Source organism: Scyliorhinus canicula, chromosome 6 (genome assembly GCF_902713615.1).
Source record: "Scyliorhinus canicula chromosome 6, sScyCan1.1, whole genome shotgun sequence".
Lineage (NCBI taxonomy): Eukaryota > Metazoa > Chordata > Chondrichthyes > Carcharhiniformes > Scyliorhinidae > Scyliorhinus > Scyliorhinus canicula.
In genome coordinates, this window is record NC_052151.1 from 138,112,430 (window position 1) to 138,134,352 (window position 21,923).

General features: G+C 41.3%; 1 protein-coding gene across 5 annotated transcripts in view; it reads left to right on the forward strand.

The window, feature by feature from the left end:
• The window catches only part of LOC119967520 (kelch-like protein 29), a 499,347-nt gene that overhangs the window by 348,253 nt on the left and 129,171 nt on the right, over nt 1-21,923 (forward strand). For all 5 annotated transcript variants that reach the window (XM_038800186.1, XM_038800188.1, XM_038800191.1 and 2 more), the window contains one exon: nt 13,989-14,127. In XM_038800186.1, coding sequence (XP_038656114.1) covers nt 13,989-14,127 — 139 coding nt within the window. The remainder of the gene's footprint in view (nt 1-13,988; nt 14,128-21,923) is intronic.

Here is a 21,923-nt window from a genome sequence, read left to right on the forward strand (position 1 = left end):
CCGGTATCAGAAAATACCCTCCAACACTTCCCCCTTTTGGTCGTGGAAGAAGTTTACTGAATCCCAGATGACTACAATGATTCGATATGAGGGCTTCAGGGTGCATTTTAATATGGCCTTTGTGGCATGTAACCTCCCAGATGTTCCATACGTGCACCGTGCATGTGATTCAATGATCACCCCTCAAACGAACCCATGTATGTCACATTTAATGTCTTGATATTAATCATTCCTGCCTCCCTGACTAACTCTGCTGTCTGTCATTAAATGACGTTATTCATAACAGTTTTCAAGTAAGCTCATCTAACAGCCCCACTCTCTCTGCCACTAACTTTCACTCTGAAGTAGTTCCTCTGTTTTTTTTTCAAAGCATGGATTTTTTTCGTTAACTGGTAGTAAAGCTTAACCGATTGACTGATCTTGAGTCTTTATTCGCTCAGAGTTTCTGCAAAATATGGGACCATCTCTGGCTCTTTATAATCCTAACTCAAATGATCCTTGCTAGGCCTATAGTGGTGGGCCTAAGGGGTACAAAAGTTATAGCGATAGAAGATGCAGTATTTTCCTTTTCCTTTTCTTCCGTAAACTTAAAATGCATGGGGGCAGGTGTAATCCCTAAGACACAACCATGTGTTCTGTCTATTGAGGGCTGTCTATTCAATCAGGCACCTCCCCCCCTTTACATCAGATCAAGGTTGTGGCTTACCTGCCCCTGTCAGAGCATTCCGGCTTTCTCCGTTTCTTGGTCGATGAGTTTGGTAATTATTGTTGAATGTCTTTGTGTGTGTGCCTAACACTGTTGTCCTTTTAAATTGTATACCCAGGCCCTCTTCCCCCAAGCTGGCTAGATCTTTCTCCGCTTTCCCCAATATACTCTTCCTTATTACTGTAAGTTGTTCCACCTTCACAGTTAACCTTCATATGTCTAGTGACTTTACCATAGAAGTTTCTGTGTTAAGTAATGTCACTGCGTCATTGATTATGCGTCTTCTAACCCTGTGTAGGTTGTCATGCCCTCAAAATCTAGTGGCACCCATGTCATTGGCAGCCTGCTTCATAACAACCTTACTTAAAACACTGTACATATTTATTTCATATGATAAACAATACCTGAACGCGCGAGAAGTACAGACACAATTTCTATGCGCATCTGCTGTCTTTCCCCGAATGTAGCTGCAGGCACGCATTAAAATAAGTTATATCTTTGTTCCGATCTCTGGCTGCTGGGATGCACATCCCATCAATAAAATTATATAATGCACCATAGTTCATATAGTTACGTTCATTCTGTGTCCGTTGTGAAATCAGTGATGTTCCTGCGCTTTTATGTGCTTGTAGTTGTTCTGAGATCTCAAGAGCCATCTCTAGTCCCCACAGCTGCTGCTGTCGTTCCAGCCTTTCTTGAATGTTTAACCTAAAAATTTAAAAGAAAAGTGGAAAAGTGTCCTGGACGTCACCAGGTGTTAAATGTTGTATAAAGCTCTTCCAGTATGGACCGAACACGCGTGTTATTCAGGGGTTAGTAGTTCTCATTTGCAACCTTTTCATATCTATTTTCCTCATGGTTACGCGCTTGATTCTGTTGCGCTTGAACCCGACCTTGACGTGCTTTTGCCTGGTTAATTGGCCAGGTTACAATAACTCAACTATCTCAAATTCCTGAAGCTACTGCAAATATTGTGCCACTTGGATGAAAAATTTGTTAATTACACTCAAACTATGATCTTTAAATCACAATGTCAGATGACACACAAATATCACCACACTCACAAAGGAAACCTCGCACTTCAGTGCTTTAACCAAAATAAGTTAGGTAAAAATCCTTCTGGTTCCTATTCTAAAGTTGCAAATTATAAACTCAAGGTTACTTCTCAGAAGATAAATCGTAGCAGAGATATATGAACATTCACAGACCAGATACACACATTCTCACAGCTCGCAAATATCATAGTTAACTGGTAGCCCTCTCTCATGGCGACAGATTCTCAAAGAAAGAGCAGTTTCACAGTTTCTTATTTAAAATACTGAACAAGGTACTCCATTTTCCTTCATCATAAAACTTTATCTGTGTCATTCCATTTAAGTCCATTTCCACTGACTTGTTTTATAGGCATTAGCTATACTTAGAGATGTATATTTGTTTGTGCAGATGACCTTGTTGAAATGGTTAAATTTTTGTACAGAACCGAAGGAGGTGGAGAACTTGGAATGCTGCCATTTGCGTCTGTTACGTGATCTCAAACATTATGGGCGCGACTCTCCGCTCCCCACGCCGGGTGGGAGAATCACGGGAGGGCCGAGCGACTCATTTCACGCTCCTCGCGATTCTCCCACACACACACACACACACCCCCCCCCCCCCCCCCCCCCGGCTCGGAAGAATCGCCGCTCGCCATTTTTCACGCCAACCGGCGATTCTCCGACCCGGATGGGCCGAGCGGCCTGCCATTCGCGACCATTTCACGATGGTGGCAACTACACCTGGTCACTGCCGTCGTGAACATGGGCGCCAAAGGCCCGTTTGAAGCTTGTGGGGGGCGGAGAGGGGAGTGAGCACCACGGCCGTGCTCGGGAGGGGACTGGCCCGCGATCGGTGCCCACCGATCGTCGGGCCGGCGTCTCAAAGCGACGCACTCTTTCCCCTCCGCCGCCCCGCAAGAACAAGCCACCACGTCTTGCAGGGCAGCGGAGGGGAAGACGGCCACCGCGCATGCGCGGGTTTGAACCGTCAGCCGTCGTGACGTCAGCCGCGCATGCGCGAGTTGGAGCCGGCTAACCTGCGCATGCGCGGCTGACGTCACATAGGCACTGCCGTCACGTCATTCTCGGCCGCCGGGCCTTGACGCTTGCGTCAAGGCCCGGCGGCCGAGAATAACGGAGCGCCGCTCCTAGCCCCCTGGGTGGGGGTGAATATGGTGAGAGGAGTGGCCTCCGAGGCCGTCATGAAACTCGGCCGAGTTCACGACGGCCTTCCCGATTTTTCCCGGGAGCGGAGAATTCCGCCCAAGTTATTCTTTCTTTTAATGTTACTCTAATTTCTTTCTTGTTCTTGAAACTGATTTCAATTTTCAATGTTCGCTATTTAACCAGTGTTTGAAAGAGATAATATTGGGTATTTTTTATTCAAATGAATTGAATTACTGTCGAGTTTATCTGGACAGCTTGCATTGCTTAATCTCAAACTGAAATCCGATCTCGCAAAGTTGAAATGATTTGAAGTCCTTCTAGACAAAAATCCATTGTTCAGTTTCGAACATTAATCTTGCATTGACTTTACTCCCCTTTTTTTGTTTTGGGAGGGAGATTTGTCATCCTCAGATATTTCTCAACAAAAAGCTGATTGAGCGTTTCAGCTCCTTTTTTCTACTGTGCCGCAGTGTGTCTTATTGAAATCAACCCGGCTTTCACTTTTATGAATTGGGTTAAAACGTTTCTGGGACATTGTACCTTCCCCTCATCATTCCTCAATAACCACGAGGTCTGATCTTTTGGATTTTTACTTTATTTGATTTTTTTTTTCTTTTCCTTTGGACATGTCTAAACTTTTAGTTAATTTAAAATGTCCATTCCCAGGGAGGCTGTTTCTTTCCCCTCTCCTTGAGACATTCCAGGAATGCTGCATGATCTTTTGGGCTACAGTCCTTAGCCATAATTGTAGCAGTTCCCTGTGATTCTTTGCCAGTTTGCACAATCTGTACTGCCACTTTCTTTTCTCACTTTATTTCTATGCTTAAAATGATTTGGTGTGAATGTGAGAGAGTGAGAACTCAATTCCTTTAAAATAGCCTGTTTTTCAAACGGTGTGAAGGCTTTAAATCTGTCATTTACATTATTAGAGTAACTTTGCACGAGGCTGCATTTAATTTTTGTCATTTGTTCTTCTAACTGGTGAATTAAGATGACTCCTGCCTTATTTTTTTTTTGCCGTATCTCGCTTTTGTTTATCCCACCAGTTTCTTTGTTCCACGGAGGCTGCGTCGGGATCCCACCCATCTCTGAGCATTTTTTTTGCACCTGAGTATTTTGCTCTTATCCGTTCGCCAGACTCATATATTCCCGGGGACCCCAGAAAAGCGATCTTGTGCCTCTATTTTCTTTTCCATGACGTGTTAACCATGTCGTCTCTATCTCCCGCGTATCTGGTGTGCCTAGGCGACTGTGCTCAGAGTCTTTACCTATCATCCACTCCCGGAAAGTGGCGGTCCTGGCTTGTCACTGTGTCACGGTAGATTCTGCGACCCGTTAATCACTCAACAAACAGTCTGTGCATCTCAGATTCCCAACTAACTCTGATCGTCACGTGAAAGCTCAATTGGTCCCTTAATTCAGGCTCAGCATGGGTCCTCGAGCAGCCGATTATTACTCTATTAAATGGCATAGTGGACCAACAAAACAAAACAAAAAAAGCCAAATTTTAAACTGAGTCTTTTACTCACTTGGACTTGATACCAGATTTGTTGGATGTTGCTTCGCTGTTCGTCCGTCTCGCCATGTGACTCAATTTCTGGAGGTCACAGGTTTGACTACTCGCCTTGTCCACCTGCTTGAGCGGCGTCCGGCTCAGCAACATCCTGCCAGACTACGCCAAATGTTAGAGGTGAAAATATTCACACACACAGGCCTGAGGATGAGTAAAGAAACAGTTTATTCTATCAGATCTGAGGGAAAAGGCCTGAGGCTCCGCAGCCTATTGGCAACACCATTCTCACTTGAGCTAAGGCTCACACGGGTTAATATACAGATTCAAGGGGCGGAATTAGATGTATTCTTATTTACATACAATCAATCAACTATATTTGCGTCACACTTCATTACATGCAGTCAATCAATATTCTTAGCATCCCAGTTATCACATATATGGTTAAAGTGGGTGTTGTCTTACTTGCCCCTAACTTCATATAGAAGTCAATCAATACTAACACAAGGATATGTCCTGTCTGCAGCTGTGGACCTTGAGCTTACTAATGATACATTGCATTCCTTGTTCTGTATTCTCCCCTACCTGGCGGGGCGGGGGGTCCCGGCGTAGCGGAGTGGCGCCAACCACTCTGGCGTCGGGCCTCCACAAAGGTGCACATTCCGCACCTTTAGGGGCTAGGCCAGCGCCGGAGTGTCTTCGGCTCCGCCTACTGGCGCCAACAGCCTTTGGCGCCTCGCCGGCCAGCGTCGGGGCTGGCCGAAAGGCCTTCGCCGGTCGGCATGAGTCCATGCATGCGCCGGAGCGTCAGCAGCCGCTGACATCACCACCGGCGCATGCGCGATGGAGGGGGTCTCTTCCGCCTCCGTCATGGTGGAGGCCGTGGTGGCGGCAGAAGAAAAAGAGTGCCCCACACTGTGGGGGCACCCCCCGGGGTCCGATCGCCCCGCGCCGCCCCCCAGGACCCCGAGGCCCTCTCGTGCCGCCTGCCCCAGCCGGCACAGAGGTGGTTTAAACCACGTCGGCGGGAGAGGCCTGACAGCGGCGGGACATCGGCCCATCGCTGATTCTCGGGTGGCGGAGAATTCTGGCCACGGCGGGGTCGGGGTTTACGAAGGCCCCAACCCTGCGGGGGTTCGGAGAATTCCGCCCCTGGTTCTCTCAGTTTGTAACTTATTGTTCAGGAATGTGGCTAGTTCGGCCATTTCGTGTCTTTAGTATTGCTTTAATAGCTAACAGCCATTTTGTGTCCTTTCTGATATTAACAGTATTGTGTATGCACTATCTATTTCTATAAATTGCTTCTTCTAAACAGGCATTTAAGCGAATGAGTACCATTTGTCTCATCAGAACTATTCAAAAGTAATATAGGAGCACATATCTAGTTACATATAATTTATATCACAGTCCTGTATCAGAAAATGCCCTCCAACAGTGCTGATGCCTATCCATGTAAACAATGGCCTCCTCCATGGAGATCTCACACATCAGGCAACTGAGTACAGGATGAAGGAAAGTCTAGCCTTGTCTGTTCGTCACATCACTGGAAAGCAGCGAAGTGTTCATGAACTCTTGACTAACAGGGAAGTGTGGATGAGCTGGGAGAGAGAAGATGGAGAAAGGAGACATGGAAATGGGACTTACTTAAAATGCCACCCATTTGCCCATCACCTCAGTCAGTGCCCCATAAGCAGCCACCTGTCCGAATGACCAAGCCTGCCCCTCCACAGATGTAGGTGGGGCAGTCTTCCACCGAGCCCCATCATCACCAACACCCTTAGCTTCAGCCAAGAGCGTCTGAGCAGCGAGAGCTGGGAAACAAACAGCCTGCCTCCAGCATTCCTGTAGGAATAAAGGAAAAGGAAGGGAAGTGAATGTCTTTGTAGACACACAAAGGTATTCACATGGATTTTAATATGTGACGTTGTCATGTTTGTTTATAAATTACAAACTTCCAATCACCTTGTTCCACACTCTCCATATTTGCCTCCTCCTTCCACGTAGCCTTTGTCTTGTGAATAATCACATGCCAATAGTAAAAGATGAGCACTTCACCCCGAGAGTGGTCAGCCTGTGGAATTCTCTACCACAGAAAGTAATTGAGGCCAAAACATAGGTTTTCAGGAAGGAGTTGGATATAGCCCTTGCGGCAGAGGGGCTCAAAGGATATTGGGAGAGGGGCAGGGGTGGAAGGCGGGATAAGGCTATTGCATTAGATAATTAGCCATGATCATAATGTATGGTAGAGCAGGCTTGAAGGACCAAATAGCCTCTTCCTGCTTCTATTTTTTATGTCTCGATGTTTATTCTCATGCAACTTCAATTCTTTCTGTGGTGTGATATTGTGAAAGGTGCAGCAGACTACTACCATCCTGGACACTCTTGCTGATGCATGTGAAGGGTGCCCGAGGTTAAATTAGGTCTTCATAAGGCAGCACGGTGGCACTGTGTTAGCCCTGCTGCCTCACGGCGCCGAGGTTCCAGGTTCGATCCCGGCTCTGGGTCACTGTCCGTGTGGAGTTTACACATTCTCCCCATGTTGAAAATGAAAATTAAATGAATGAAAATCGCTTATTGTCACGAGTAGGCTTCAAATGAAGTTACTGTGAAAAGCCCCTAGTCGCCACATTCCGGCGCCTGTTCGGGGAGGCTGTTACGGGAATCGAACCGTGCTGCTGGCCTGCTTGGTCTGCTTTCAAAGCCAGCGATTTAGCCCAGTGTGCTAAACAGCCCCCACAACCAAAGATGTGCAGGTTAGGTGACTGGCCATGCTAAATTGCCCCTTAATTCCAAAACTTTGGGGTGGGGTTACTGGTTTACGGGTATAGGGTGGAGGTGTGGGCTTGGGTGTGGTGCTCTTTCTAAGGACCGGTGCAGACTCGATGGGCCGAATGGCCTCCTTCTGCACTGTAAATTCAATCTATGATAATCCTGCCAGAAAATCAGGACCCTCTCAATATGACTGGCATCATCAGTGGAAACGCGTACCTAAGTGTCGGTCCTGGCAAACATTGGTGCCCATTGTATGGTTGTCCTCTTGCCGTTTGATCTGTTGATTCCAAGAAACCCCTGGACACATGTGTGCTCAGTTTTAAAGGCATAATCCAAGGTTAAAACTTCACTTAATTGCCTTTTAACATTTCTAAATGCTAGGTTTGCCTGTTCTGCATGCTAATGAATGCTTGAGTTAAATTTAGAAGTAGGTGGTTCCCTGATGTGCCAGCAGTTTGCTGGTGTTTTAATTTGTCACCTGCACTGAAATCCACCTGCATTAGCAGGTTAAAATTCATCCCTATATGAGCATGTTTGGTCATTTGAAATATAAAACAAGAAGAAAATTGTCTAGATTTCCTGATGCAGGTTGTTTGATGAGGTGGTAATCAGCTGACTGGGTGCAGATAATGGGTGGTAGTCTTATTCCACCATTAACTTTGCAACCCCCATCTGAACACCTAGCTTAGTCGGTGTTAGGACACCTCAAACAGGCAATTGTTTCATTTAGGTATTAATTTGGCGGGTATTACTCTTGTATGTTGTTTTCAGTCATTCTACTGTGCAGAACGTTAGTACATTAATCACATGATTTGAATGTCTACGGTTCCTGACTGGTAATTCTTCCACTGGTGGACACAGTAATATTGAGGGAAGTGTATTTTTTCCTCCTGGTGTTCAGGTTCTCAGATATTTGTGGCAATTATTGAACCTTTTTTTACTGCTGTTGATGATGGAAATCACCCTCTCAAATTTAATTGAAGAAGACAGAATCTTAAAGATGCAGGTCAGCTGCACAAGAGTTGTTCTATGGTGTATAGTATTAACTTTTGTGAGTATATTTACCCACTCTCACATCTGTAGACAGGGTTCACATATTTTGCTTCACAGAAAATACAGGTAAAGACAATATTGCAAAGGGACCTTGGACGGCACGCCTATTGGTACTACTAGTTATGTGTATCTCCTCAGAAACATCACAATCATCAGTATGATGTGCTTTCAGTTGTACTGAACCAAAGCATATCAAATAATTAATGAATACAGTAGCCTCATTAATTGCAGTTGCTGTGATTGCTGCGAACTAATTTTGCAAGCCCTGATGCACCTCGTCGGCATTGTCTGTGGGAATTAGCTCCTCATAGACTGGGTCAACAGAGAGACCGATGCAGAGCTGTGCTGCTTGCTATAAGGAAACTTGCAGCTATCATCCAAACTATGGCTGGCTTATTCATGACTATGATGAACGGTGTGATTTGTGATCTAGGAATTAATGCCACAATGCTGAATTTCTTTTCACCCCTGTGGGGGAAACACTTGAGAGTGGTGGAATTGAGAAACAGAAAGGACCAGTTTCACTAGCTCATTGTACACCACCCTCACATTAGTAACTCGTAAACCAAAGGCAGGCTGCTGGGCTACTCCAACATTTTCCTGCAAGCTTATTGGCTGCACTTTGGGTTTAGCTTTCCAAGCCTTTTCACGCTGGCCCTTAGCTGATTGGGAGGTTACAGTGAATTTTTGAAAAACACAAGTTACCTCATTTTCCCTGTTCTTGGTATTGAAATGAGGCTGTGGATTATTTCAAAATTTCAGCCCTCCGGGACTATTGGCCTACTTTAACAAGAGTACGATTAGCCTTACAGCCATTAATTTGTGGAACTCAAGCAGGCAAATATGTGATGGATACAACCACAAGGACAATAATATTTTCCAATATACATGTCTTTTTAAAAATCTGAAATACGATAATTAGAAAAGATTAGCTTTCTTGATCTCTGGAAATGTTTTGTCATCTACTTGCTTTCCTCTCCACTATTTTCTCCCTCTTCAGATCTTGTTTGGCATATCTATGGTCAAGGACATACACGAGCAAGCTGGTCCCAGGCCTCTACCTATGCCACTCTTCATGGAGATGCAAAAAAACCATTCACATTTTAAACCTTACTCTTAATCCCTGTGGGAAAGTACGTGGTATCAACTAGGTGACTCTCCTGCATCATCACAGCTAAGAGTGGGTGTTCAGTGGTGTGATGCATGGCACCATTCTGTCAAACCAGACATCAGTACGCAAATACACTATGCAACCATTCTATTTTTTCTTGAGATTTTTAATAGCGTCGACAATCAAACAGAAAACAAGACTAAAAGTGTTGAACTTAAAGAACCAGAGAACAAAGTACAATTGAGAATAAAAAACAATAAAACTCAAATATCTTTCATAGAAGAATTTCAGTATCTACATGAGAGCTACTGAGACCAATAAGGTCTTGAAAAGTGAAAAAAGAAATTACTTTACTATTGTGGAGCGTTAAATACTGCATGCTAATTTTAAAATGCGGTGAGGTGCAGGCATGATGCTGATGTCACCAGACCAACAGGGTGTTGCTATAGGATATCGTGGTCGATTCATATTCTTGGTATCAAGGGGAGTGAAGCTTACAGTCTGTACAAAAAAAAAATTAAAATTGACCATACTTGACATAGTGTTTATTTTAGGTTTACACTTTTGTTATGAGTATATAAAGAGCTATTCAACTTCAAGGATGAACTAGGACTGTTTGAAGTCCCAGACATTGACTGTGTATAAAAGCTCTTATTGTTCTTGGAAATAGGATTGAGGGGAAAATAAAGGGCGCAATTCAGGCACCACATTGTACCCAGCGCATTGGGTGAAGTCACCTGACTCGCTCCGCCTGTCACGATCTGGATCACGACCCTCAGCATAATATATTGAGCCACTAGGCCCATTTAAATACCCAGATGTCACTTTCGTCCGGTGCCCAGGAGTCAACGGCTGCGCTTGCAAGACTTCGACCGGAGACTGTTTGACACTCGTTCCCACAAACATGGACCAGGTGTGATGGCACCTCTGGGGGGTGGGGGGGGGGGGTGGGGGGGGGGGGGGGGCAGGGTGGTACTCTGGCACACACCCTGTCATCTGAGCACCTTGGCACTGCCAGGGTGGAACCCTGGCAGTGCCCCTAGCACCTTATCAGTGCCACCCAACGCTTCAACCGCCGAGAAACACCCCACCAAATGCACGCAAAAGCGAACTTTGATTTATGTCCACTAAATCACACCTCCCCCCCCCCCCCCCCCCACCTCCCCCCCCCCCCCCCCCTCCCCCCACCAGATGGGGATTCGATGACAGCCCATGTCACTACCATGATGGAGGCCCAACAATAACTGGTCAGCGTTGGGCCTTCCACACTATCAAGCCCCCAGTAGGGAAGAAATCCCACCTTCAATCTGCTGGCCAATCAGAGGCCACCAGATCCTCGTTGTTGCCAGCATCACCACTTCCATTGTTCAGCCCAACGGTTGCTGTTGGATCTCAGGTCGCAAGTTGATGGGATGGGGATCGACAAGAGGATGTCATCAGAGAGGGGTGGTAGAGGGTTGGAGTCAATGGCAGGGGGGTGGGTTTCAGCAGCCTTTCTGCCCTACTTCGCGATGCTGGGTGCTGGTTCCCTTGATCCCCGAGGGATCTACCAACCCACTTCAAGACAACAGCATTTGCTGGGCAGCCTTTGGCCGACACGGGAGAGATGAGTCCTGTTAAATCCTTGAGCTACCACTGAATTCCAGAATTAGTGTCAAGTGGCTCATTAATGAACCTGATTAACATCCTGCTGACAGGACCCTATGCCAAACTCTTCCTGCCCCCAATCGGGGACAATTTCCCTGATGCTGGGAATCCAATGCGGGTACCCTCACCGTTTCTCCCTGCACCCATCCCCCCACCTCTATTATCTCCACTCTGGCAGGCTCTTTTAAATTCTACACTGTTCTACGAACAGGTAGGGGACATTATTAGAAATGAAAGAAACTTCAGCCTTAAGATGACAAAAGAAGTAACTTCACAAGCCATGTAAACATGAGAATAAACGATTATAGCAAATGTAGCTTCCAAGCCACACCAGGCAATGCTTAGCACAGTGTTGACCACCAAGGCACAAACCATTGTCTCACAAGATGGAAGTCTGCCTAAAAAAAGTACCTGCTAGCTAAGGAAGGGAATGATGCTCTTGTTGAAATCATTCAAAGACAAAGTACAATATTTCAAAAGACGTAGGTAGCAGAAGAAGTCAGATTATTAACTAAATCAAAGAGAAATAAACATGGCTCAATTTGCAATGAACTATTCAAAGTTTATTTTTTATAAATTTAGAGTACCCAATTTTCTTTTTCCAATGAAGGGACACTTTAGCGTGGCCAATTCATCTGCACATCTTTGGGTTGGGTGGGGTGACACCCATGCAATCACGGGGAGAATGTGCAAACTCCGCATGACAGTGACCCTGGTGCTCGGTGCCGTGATGCAGTAGTGCTAACCACGACGCCATTGTGCCACCCTTATTCAAAGGTAACTTAATGAAAAATGGTGTTGCAACTCTTTAAAATTTCACAAATGATCTAAAGTTAATTCATGGTGAGATCTGCAATGGCATGACCACCAGAAATATAGGCCTATAAATGTTGACTTTGATATCTGATATCTCCACGGATATATTGAACTTCCTACAGCTCATGGATTAGATTACATTTCAGCCTTAGCTGCCATTTGATTTCGTCAACAGCCAAATTCTGCTGCTTCTTAACTGACCCTCATTGTGTTCTTGAAAGAGCACTGTGCAGAAATGAAGTTGTTTGTTATATAAAAAAACAAAATTTGTAAATAAATTCCTGGCCAACTAAATTGTGTAATTGTATAATGCTGATTGAATCATTCATGGAGCAATATTTAAAACTCTGGAGAACCTTGAAGCCAAGACCATTCATCCCTACCCATGAAAGGTTATGTCACGAGACATGTTAATAATTAATACGTTTACTTCTGGGTTTTGAAATGTATTGCTTTGATATTTCCTTGCATTGCAACACGCGAAGCATCACCGATCTTTAGTGAAAAATGTGCAACAATTTTCACAGACATATGTGGCATAATTTAATATTGGGGATGGGGGTCTCACTCACTGGCAGGAGAACCAACACAAATCCAACATCGCTGCCATTGGGAAAGGACCATCATGGCATTTTACCTCCTGGTTTGCTGTCTGTTAGAATGCTTCAATATGATTGGTTTATTTTCTTGATCACTATTGCTGTGTGCCTGAAGAGTCCCTTAACTTGGTGCCAGAGACAAATTAACATTGAGAAAGGAAAAATCCACACCAGAGACTGCTTAGTCTTTGTGAGCAGTTTTATTTGAAATCAGCTTCATCTGATGAGGCCTTAAAAAGAAAAATCAATTGCTTCGGAAATGTTTATCATTTATTTTGTTTCTCCAGCATTCATATTCTGATGGTGCCAAGGTCCTCCAAAAATAAGAAATGTATTTTTTGTTCTCTTTTCTCCTCCCACATACTAACAATGCTTTAAAAACATTAATAGGAGCACAGCAGGACCTCCATGTTGAAAATAGTTTGTATAAATGCTAACCCTATAGGTTTTCCCACTATGTAAAATCTAAAAGCTGGTAAACCCAAAGCTGTTAAGCCCTAATAAATTAACCAAAACCAAAGGTTCCTTACTGGGTAAGTTTTGCATAAATTTTTCATTCTGGAGATAAGGCTAAGATCAGGTCAGCCATGATCTCATTAATCTCTTCTGCGTTTGTAACAAAAACAACTTTTTCCTCATCACTTTCATTGTTACAACTGAAAATTTGACAACATTCAGTCATTCAATCTGGATGCTTAAAATACTTTTTGGCACACAATAAATGTTAATAATTCTAAGCATCCTACAACCTTTTTACAAAAATCAACGAATAGAGATGTCTGCTAAAATATTCTTTATTATTGAACTTCTATCTACAAGGCTGTGTCAGGCCAAATTCATTTTATAGTAAGCTAAAAGCTGAACTTTGAATGGTTAAAAAAATCTGACAAGTAACTTGCTTACATTCAAACCTGTTTGATTGAAGTTCATTCCAAAGTGATTAAACAAGCCATCATATTTAGATTTTAAATTTAATAGTGTCTTTCAAAATGGTTGATTATTACAAAAATGATTAGAAAAATGGGAAAAGCATATGTTACTTGACAGTTTTATAAATTAGAAAGTGAATTTTTTCATTTTTAATAAATTAATCTTGTTCCTCCAGGTACATTTGGTTTAACCAGTTAAGCTCTTAGTGTCTTTTATTTGCAGCACACTGTACCATGTTTTCAATGATACAGTAAGTTCCCAAATTAAGGTAGAGGTTTTTTGGAGGGTGGGAAGCGATATATCAGTTAGAAGGTTTTAGAAATGCTTTGATTATTTCATTTTCTTCTCTCGTCTTTCTGTGGTGATACACATGTTGTCTTTAATTATGTTGATGAGGAGAAGTGTATTTTACCTATTAAAGACTCAAGAGGCTTTCATTTTATTCTTTCATTTATTCAACCAAATGGTGCGTGCTTTGTTTTTTTACATTGTATCAATGATTTTTTTTTATCGCCAAATGAGTGTTATATTCAAATGTCAACGTGTGCGACTCGGCTAGAGTTCACCAGGTATCTGTCTCTTTAATTCATTCGCAAATTTCGTCATCGGAACCCTGGCAATGTCTGTCTTCTCTGTTCTGCAGAAATGTTGAAGGAGTTGAACCAGCAGCGCAGAGCGAAAGAGTTTACAGACCTGAAAATAACTGTTGAAGGCAAAGAGTTTGAAGTCCATCAAAATGTTCTAGCTTCCTGCAGCTTATATTTCAAGGAACTGATCAAAAGGTTTGCCTTCCTCAAGCTGTGATCTGGTCGGTTCTTTTGTAGGGTTCATTCGTGTTGTTTTCCTCTCTTGCAGGGTTATGAAGATAGAACCTCCTGTCACAGGGCCAGTAGCCATTCTTTCCATCATTTCAGATGAATGTATTCCTAAATTGAAACTAAACCCAGGTTTATTTGCCTATTATATTTTTGATTAATAGCTGCTTCAATTTAGAGTGAAGAAATGAGATGTTCCATGACTGAGGATCCCTATTTATTTGACAAAAGACCTGCTTTTTGGAGACGTCTTTGGTTTATTTTATTTTTTAAACCACAAAAGTATTATACTGCTGCCTTAAGTTCATATTAAAATTCTGCTGTTCGGGGAAAGATCATTTTCAATTATCATCAGCCATTTGCCAAGGAATATATTACTTTTGCACCACCCTGATGCTAGAATTATGATGGTACTCTTCTTCACATAACTAACGAGATTTAACAAACCTTTAGTTTGCATTATGTCAGAAAGATTATGGCATGTTAAATATTCCAGTTTTGCAAAATTACATACATAGCAAGTAAATAAAATTTGTGCAAATTAAACAATTTCATTATATGTTCCACTCTCGTTTGATTTGAGAAACTTATAATTTGGATTTCATGTAATCTGTCAGTTATGAAATTATTCCTTAATTGGCACAGGTTGATATATTACAATGAAATATAATGGGCATAATGCTGATTATAAGGCTTTCTCAACTCTGCTGCTAAAATGGAAGTGAAAATTATGGTAAAAAACTTTTGGTTTTAAGAGACTTTTAAGAGTAAATTAATTTTTCAGTTCATTTCCATTGATCCCATGGATATACTTAGATGTGCCATGCATAAATTGGGCAAACAACTCCTTGAAGACTTAATGACATAAAATGAAAGTAAAATTAGTGAAAATGCTCCTATGTTAGTTCAATATATGAAATTTAATTTTCCTTTGGTTTATATTCTCAAAGTAGTGAATTGAATTTTCAGTTAGTTAAGTATCATTGAGATTAAATTGCTGAAAAAGGCCTAAAGCAACTAAAGTAATGCTCTTACTCAAAGTGCCGGATTTCAGAGTAGATTGTTCATGGATTTTATGAATTTATATCAATTACCTTTAACTATCTGTTAGTAAAAATAAACTGCTATTGTTTATGTAATTTTGCAGTAAACTTAATTTATGAAAAATATATATATTTTCTGCATAACTTGAATATTCTTTCAACTTAACCATCATACAGGCTATTTACATGACTCAGTTATTCATGAATAATTTGTCTGCGGTACTATTAGTAAGCTGTATGGAACAAGCAATGATGTATAATGATTTAGAGTTTGAGACTGGTTAAAGTTAAAACCCTTTTTTCGGTGTTGATTCTACAGGTAGTTCAGTATAAGGTTTACCGTTAATTTACATTAAAATATCTCAAAGTTTCGCTTTCTACACTATATGGAGTGAATTTTTAAAACATGTTTCAATGGCTTTAGACTACAACTTTTTTTTTCACTGACATATTTTATGATTTCTTCAAAGCATTGATTTTTGAACATTTGCACAGAATTTCGAAATGTCTGTCCATGACATTTCAAAGCTGGGGATGAATGATGGCAAAACTTCAGATTCATACTCCTTTATTTATCCTGCACATTTCTCTGGATAGATGTATCATCTGAAGGGGAAAGAAAGTCATACAGCAGTACTGTACTCCTTTGTCACATTGCTCACTGTAGCTTTGTGACAGCTATATGGCTTGTCACTCTTCCCATATAAACCATTCACAATTCCAAACAGTTCTTTTCTTCTTTTGTCATCAGGAACTGGTTACAGTTGCTCTTCCAATAGGGAACACTTTTTTTCATATTTTCCTCTGTGGATTGGTTTCATGTTCCCTCAGGAGTCACAGCTTGTTTTTTTTTAGTGATATCTTTTCAACTCTAGTCCATTTAACGGTGTTGATGTTGGCACTTTCTCACTCAAAGCAATCAAAGTCAGAGACGAAAAACAAAATATTCCAGATACTCATCCAGCACAGAGCATGACAGCCAATTATGGGATTAATCTCAAAAGCTACAACTCTGAAAGTAGTACCAGACTAACAGAATAAACAGAATATTAACCTCTTCTATGGGCCTCACCTTTCCTCCAGGTTTTGAGCTAAAATCCCAGAACAAAAAGGAACACAGGACAGACTGTAACAGGTATTATAACTTGGTGTCCCTCATTTCCGTGTTGACCCTCCTGTATACCCACTAATTCCTTTCCCTAAATCGGAGATGAGAATGAAAGAAGAATTGTCTTCTCACATACATTCCCCTTTCCCTCCTTTGTGAATCTCATTCGATGAGCTCAGTATGTAAATCGCACTTAGTTTTTGCACTGACATTGATAAGCATGCTATATATCATGACTCAGTTTCAGTTGGGATTACTTACATCTTTTGGGCTTCCAGGATTCCACACAAGTGTCCATTCTAATGTAGTCTACTTTCAATTTGATTTAGGAAAGCCTGATTATAAATGTTTTTTTAATAATAATCATAATTAGTGTCATTAGTAGGCTTACATTAACACTGCAATGACGTTTTTGCTGAAAATATCTTTATTTAAATGTCCTCTTTTGAAAAAACAGCAATGGTTGTGTCGCAAAGTAAACTCTGTATCTTTCACAGAGAATCTTCAGTTCCCCTGGAAAGCAATCAAAAATATAGATGTGCAGTGTCACTGATCATTCAGGGAGTCTTGTTGCTATGGCAACATGCAGCTTTACACGCATGTATAGATAATGTTGCTAGAGGCCTCAGCATTCTATCATCACATGGATGACCAGGAATCTCTTCTACTCTTACTACCTGCCATTGGCATGTGCTGGAAGGATTTGCAAGTTGGTAATCAAGCTGCTTGGCTGCATTATGAACCCAACCCACCTTTCTTGACCCTCAAGTCCTGGGATGGGACGTGAACCTGTTGCTTCTGATGCAATGGCGCTACCCACTGTGCCGGAAGATCTCCTAACATTGGATACCTACAGCAAGGTTATTTCCCCAGAATACCCCCTGGGGGTAGCATAAAATACTAGGGAATATATATTGTCCAGGAGGTGCTTCGGTTTCTTCCCACAAGTCCCAAAAGAAATCCTTGTTAGGTGAATTGTTATTCTGAATTCTCCCTCTGTATACCCGAGCAGGCACCGGAGTTTGGTGACTAGGGGATTTTCACAGTAACTTCATTGCAGTATTAATGTGAGCCTACTTGTGACAATAATAAAGATTCTTATTATTATCATTAATATGTAGTTACAGGCCCCAGACTCCCTGTGTCCATCTGCTATTATTATATTCTCTGTAAAACTGCTTTTACTTTGTTAGAGCTTGTATGCGAAGACTCTGGTTTACTTTTTCCTCGACTCTTCAGCTGACAGCTTGGTGCCTTAGGCTATTTAGTAATTATTTCTTATTCTCAGTGTAGGTAATCCCATGCTGCCTCGAAAATCATCCACTCCAAAGGTGTAAACTACCAAGTCAAAAATTAACTTGTGGCGTCAAAATAATGAATTCTGTGACATAAGTTGTGATAGCCTGACAGTTTAGATTTAATTGCATTTTTTACTCAATTAGAAGCTTGTGTCGAGTTCCATTATTCAGCTACAATCTATTTTGGTTCACCCAATGAACGCTTGGGAAAAATATCCCTGTTTTCAATGTTTTAGAGATGTCCAAAAGATGACACTCTTTGTTCAATCCATTACAACACCATGGAGGTCACAATATTCTCCAGGAGCATATGGATTTTCTTTCCCGCTGTGAATTGATAGTTAATTTCTAGAATATCAAAACAGTCACAGAACGTTGCTGGCTGTACACTGAGCTTGTGAAACTGCTATATTATTCTGCACTCAGATTTACTATCCTAAGGCCCAATGCAAGATTTTCTGACTAAATTTCTTTCCGGGTTGCCTCTTTCAAAACAGATGGGAGTAACACACACCCACATCATTTGGAGGCTGACCATCATATTTCACTGTATCATTACATCTCAAACCCTTAAATCCTGTTCCAGCCGGACAAAGATTTATGTAAATTACAATTACGGTTAAAATTAGATTACATTTTCAATAATTCAATGACTGAGCAACATATTACCAGAGCATTTTTGCGATTACATAGTTTTATAGTGAATTCGAAGGCTGAAAACTGCTTTAGGAAGTAAAAACCCATTTCAGTAAAGCTGTAGGTCACCACCAAACAACGCCCGCACCATTAATAAACAGTGATTGTTTGGATCTATCTTGCAGAGAAGATGCACTCAAGTGCCTGGATTTTTATGGTTGACCATAAATCAAATCATGAATAGCCCACGTCAATTTTTTTCACTATGGTGAAAAAAGAATGAGCAATAATGTTAAAAAAATGAACTTTTGGCTTTCTCTTACTCGCTTTTTAATACTTATCCCCTTATACATTGTATTGCCCTCATTTGTTTTTCATTGTTATGACATGCTTTTTAATAACCTGTTTCTTTGCAAAGGTAGTCTCCTCTGCTCTGTCGATTGGACCTAAGGTCCTGCCTATGCAACAATACATAACACCACAGGATCCAGGGTGGATTGCTTAGCTCCTGTAAGGTTACATCAAGCAAAGTTTTTAAAAGAAAACTGTCCTTTGTCTGGCTCCTAATTCTGGATAATGATGAATATTAATATGAGAAAGTACTGAGCCATGGTTTTGAATACGTTTATCCATACTGTTCTCCTGTAAATAGCCTGATTGATATGTTAGTACAATAAGTAGCCCTGGAAAGATGGATGAGAAAATAGTATTCACTAGTATTATTTATATATAATTTTTAATGTTTAACCTATTAGAAAACTAATGTTCTTGTTGTACAGTATTTAACATCTTTCTTTTGCACAGTGAATAGCAGAAGCAGATACATTCGCGTTTATTTATGTCCCTTTTTATTAGTCAATCATCTAGCTGATTTTGCTTGCAGCATTTTTCTGTCATGAGTCTGAGCAGATTCAAACCTTTCATGGAAGCGTCAAAATACTTTGCCTTGCTTTCAATTATGCATTAAGATTGATTTTCTAATGGTAAACAAAGGATACTTTGTCCACAGGATGTTGTGTGAATTTGGAAATAAAGATCTTTAAAACTTCATATTGCCTCTTGCAGCACAAGGTTGAAGCTATTTCAGTGCAACTCCGTTTTCTTTCTTTGATGTGGTGCAGCTAACCTGAGGATGTCAGCAAGTGGGTAATACTGTTTAAAACATTACTGCAAGAAAAATAATCATCAGAGGAAAGAGTGAAAAGCAGTTCCAGGATTCCATTTGAAGAAAATAAATATGTGTTTCAGAGAGCCTATTATAATTACAGTGACCAACGGACTGAGCTGCCTTTGTGCCGTTATGAAATATGAAGGGCAAACTTCATCATGCATGAAATGTTGAAATAAACTGCTCTAATATTTCCTCTGATATCAGTTTTGAATTGGGTAGGATAAAATAATGTTACAACAGGTATTACTCCAAATTACTATTGCCTTTCATAAACTAAGAGTGACAACAGAGGTTATATTAAGGCATGTGTTTTTACATGTCAGTGTTTGTACTTGTCATGTGGTTTGTAGCTTTTGCTAGCTATCACAAAGGTGACTTATTGAAGTTTCTAACACAGAAGTCCTTCAAGGGAGTGAAATAATATGTATTATTGCACTTGGCTGCTTGTACGATTTGTGCAGTGCAAATCAGCTCATCAGCATTTCAAAAACTGCATGACGGAAAAGGCTAATACTCTGAACTCTATTCCAACAAGTCAGACGATTTCAAAAGTATATGAATGACATATTTGTCCCATATGAAACGAAAATCGTTTATTGTCACAAGTCGGCTTCAAATGAAGTTACTGTGAAAACCCCCTGGTCACCACATTCCGGCGACTGTTCGGGGAGGCTGGTATGGGAATTGAACCGTGCTGCTGACCTGCCTTGGCCTGCTTTAAAAGCCAGCTCTTTAGCCCTGTGCTAAACCAGCCCCTGTTGGCTGAAATACATAAGCTACAAAGAATAAATTTTAAGGGCAGCTTCTTGGATGTCACTCCTTGTTTAATGGAAAATAAACTGAATGCAGAATATAAATTTATAATGGATTCTGCATTGCTCATATTGAATACCATCAAATATTTCATTTTGTAGGTGCTGATGTTTGAAAATGTGTGGTTGTGGGTAGAGTGCTTTCAAAAGACAAAATACCTTTTATGGCTAAAAACGTAAATGTTAGTAATCCAATTGAATAATTATTTGTTTCTGCTTTCTAATTACTAACATTTGTGAATGTAGGCTGAACATATTTATCTGCTTTTGTGAACATTTTAAGTACTCAATAATGATAAGCAGGATAATCAGTGTTTTTTTTAATTTTCATATTTAGTAAGATCAAGCATTAAAGCTATTCAGCAAAGCCATATATTGCACACAGCAGGTAACTGAGGACTGAAGTAGACTTTTGTGTCACGAGAGAGCCATCAATTTCTTTCCTATCTGTTGAAGAACCAATATTCAGGCGAGGGCTTTATTTGCAGGATTGGAATATTGACCACTATTGTCAACGTTGTCTGTCGATCCAGCTGTTGCTTTTCATTTCTTCCCATTGTTTTACTTTTTTTATGCTATCTAGGAATCCTCTAACATGGCCTTCCATGTGGATTAGTCATTGTTGTATTTGTCTGCAAGTCATTTGGTTGACCTATTAGACGTCCAAATGAATGTCTTGCCTATTGCACAGTGTTCCCACAACTGAACTGATCCCACCTTCCTTCCTTCCTGGTGTCTTCATTACTAATTCTATTTCTGTTTCCATCTGCTTTAACCACAAATCTTTAATAATTAATACATTTTTATATATATTTATTCAGAAAGTGTTCACTACGAAGCAATCTGTGATTCTGAATATTTCTGCACTTCCATAATACTTGGCATTCGATTTTTGTAATCAGTTTTTAATAAATGTCGTATCTGAAAATATGAATGACTAGTCAGTACGCAACGAGTTAAAATTACCATTAATTGAGGATGTATTAGAAATTCAATGGAGACTAGTTGTAATCTACTCCATTATGTTGTTATCAGATTTTAAATCTGTGATAGATAGATTTTTGTTCAGCAAATATATGGGCCAAAGACAGGTACATGAAGCTAGGCCACATATAAGCCATGATCTTATTGAATAGCAGGACAGGGGTCTGAATGGCCTACTCCTGTTCCTATTAAACTATATAACTACAGTACTCCTGGTGGCTATAACAGAAAATTATTGCAGTCTCTAGTCCAAGATTAGGGGCAGCACGGTAGCATTGTGGATAGCACAATCGCTTCACAGCTCCAGGGTCCCAGGTTCGATTCCGGCTTGGGTCACTGTCTGTGCGGAGTCTGCACATCCTCCCCGTGTGTGCGTGGGTTTCCTCTGGGTGCTCCGGTTTCCTCCCACAGTCCAAAGATGTGCAGGTTAGGTGGATTGGCCATGCTAAATTGCCCTTAGTGTCCATAATTGCCCTTAGCGTTGGGTGGGGTTGCTGGGTTGTGGGGATAGGGTGGAGGTGTTAACTTTGGGTGGGGTGCTCTTTCCAGGAGCCGGTGCAGACTCGATGGGCCGAATGGCCTCCTTCTGCACTGTAAATTCTATGTAAATATCGGTTGGAACTTTACACCCATCCCACCCTCAAAGATTTCCCCTGTTCAGGAATCCTGAAATCCATGTAAAATTTAATTAATAAATTCTTGACGTAGTTA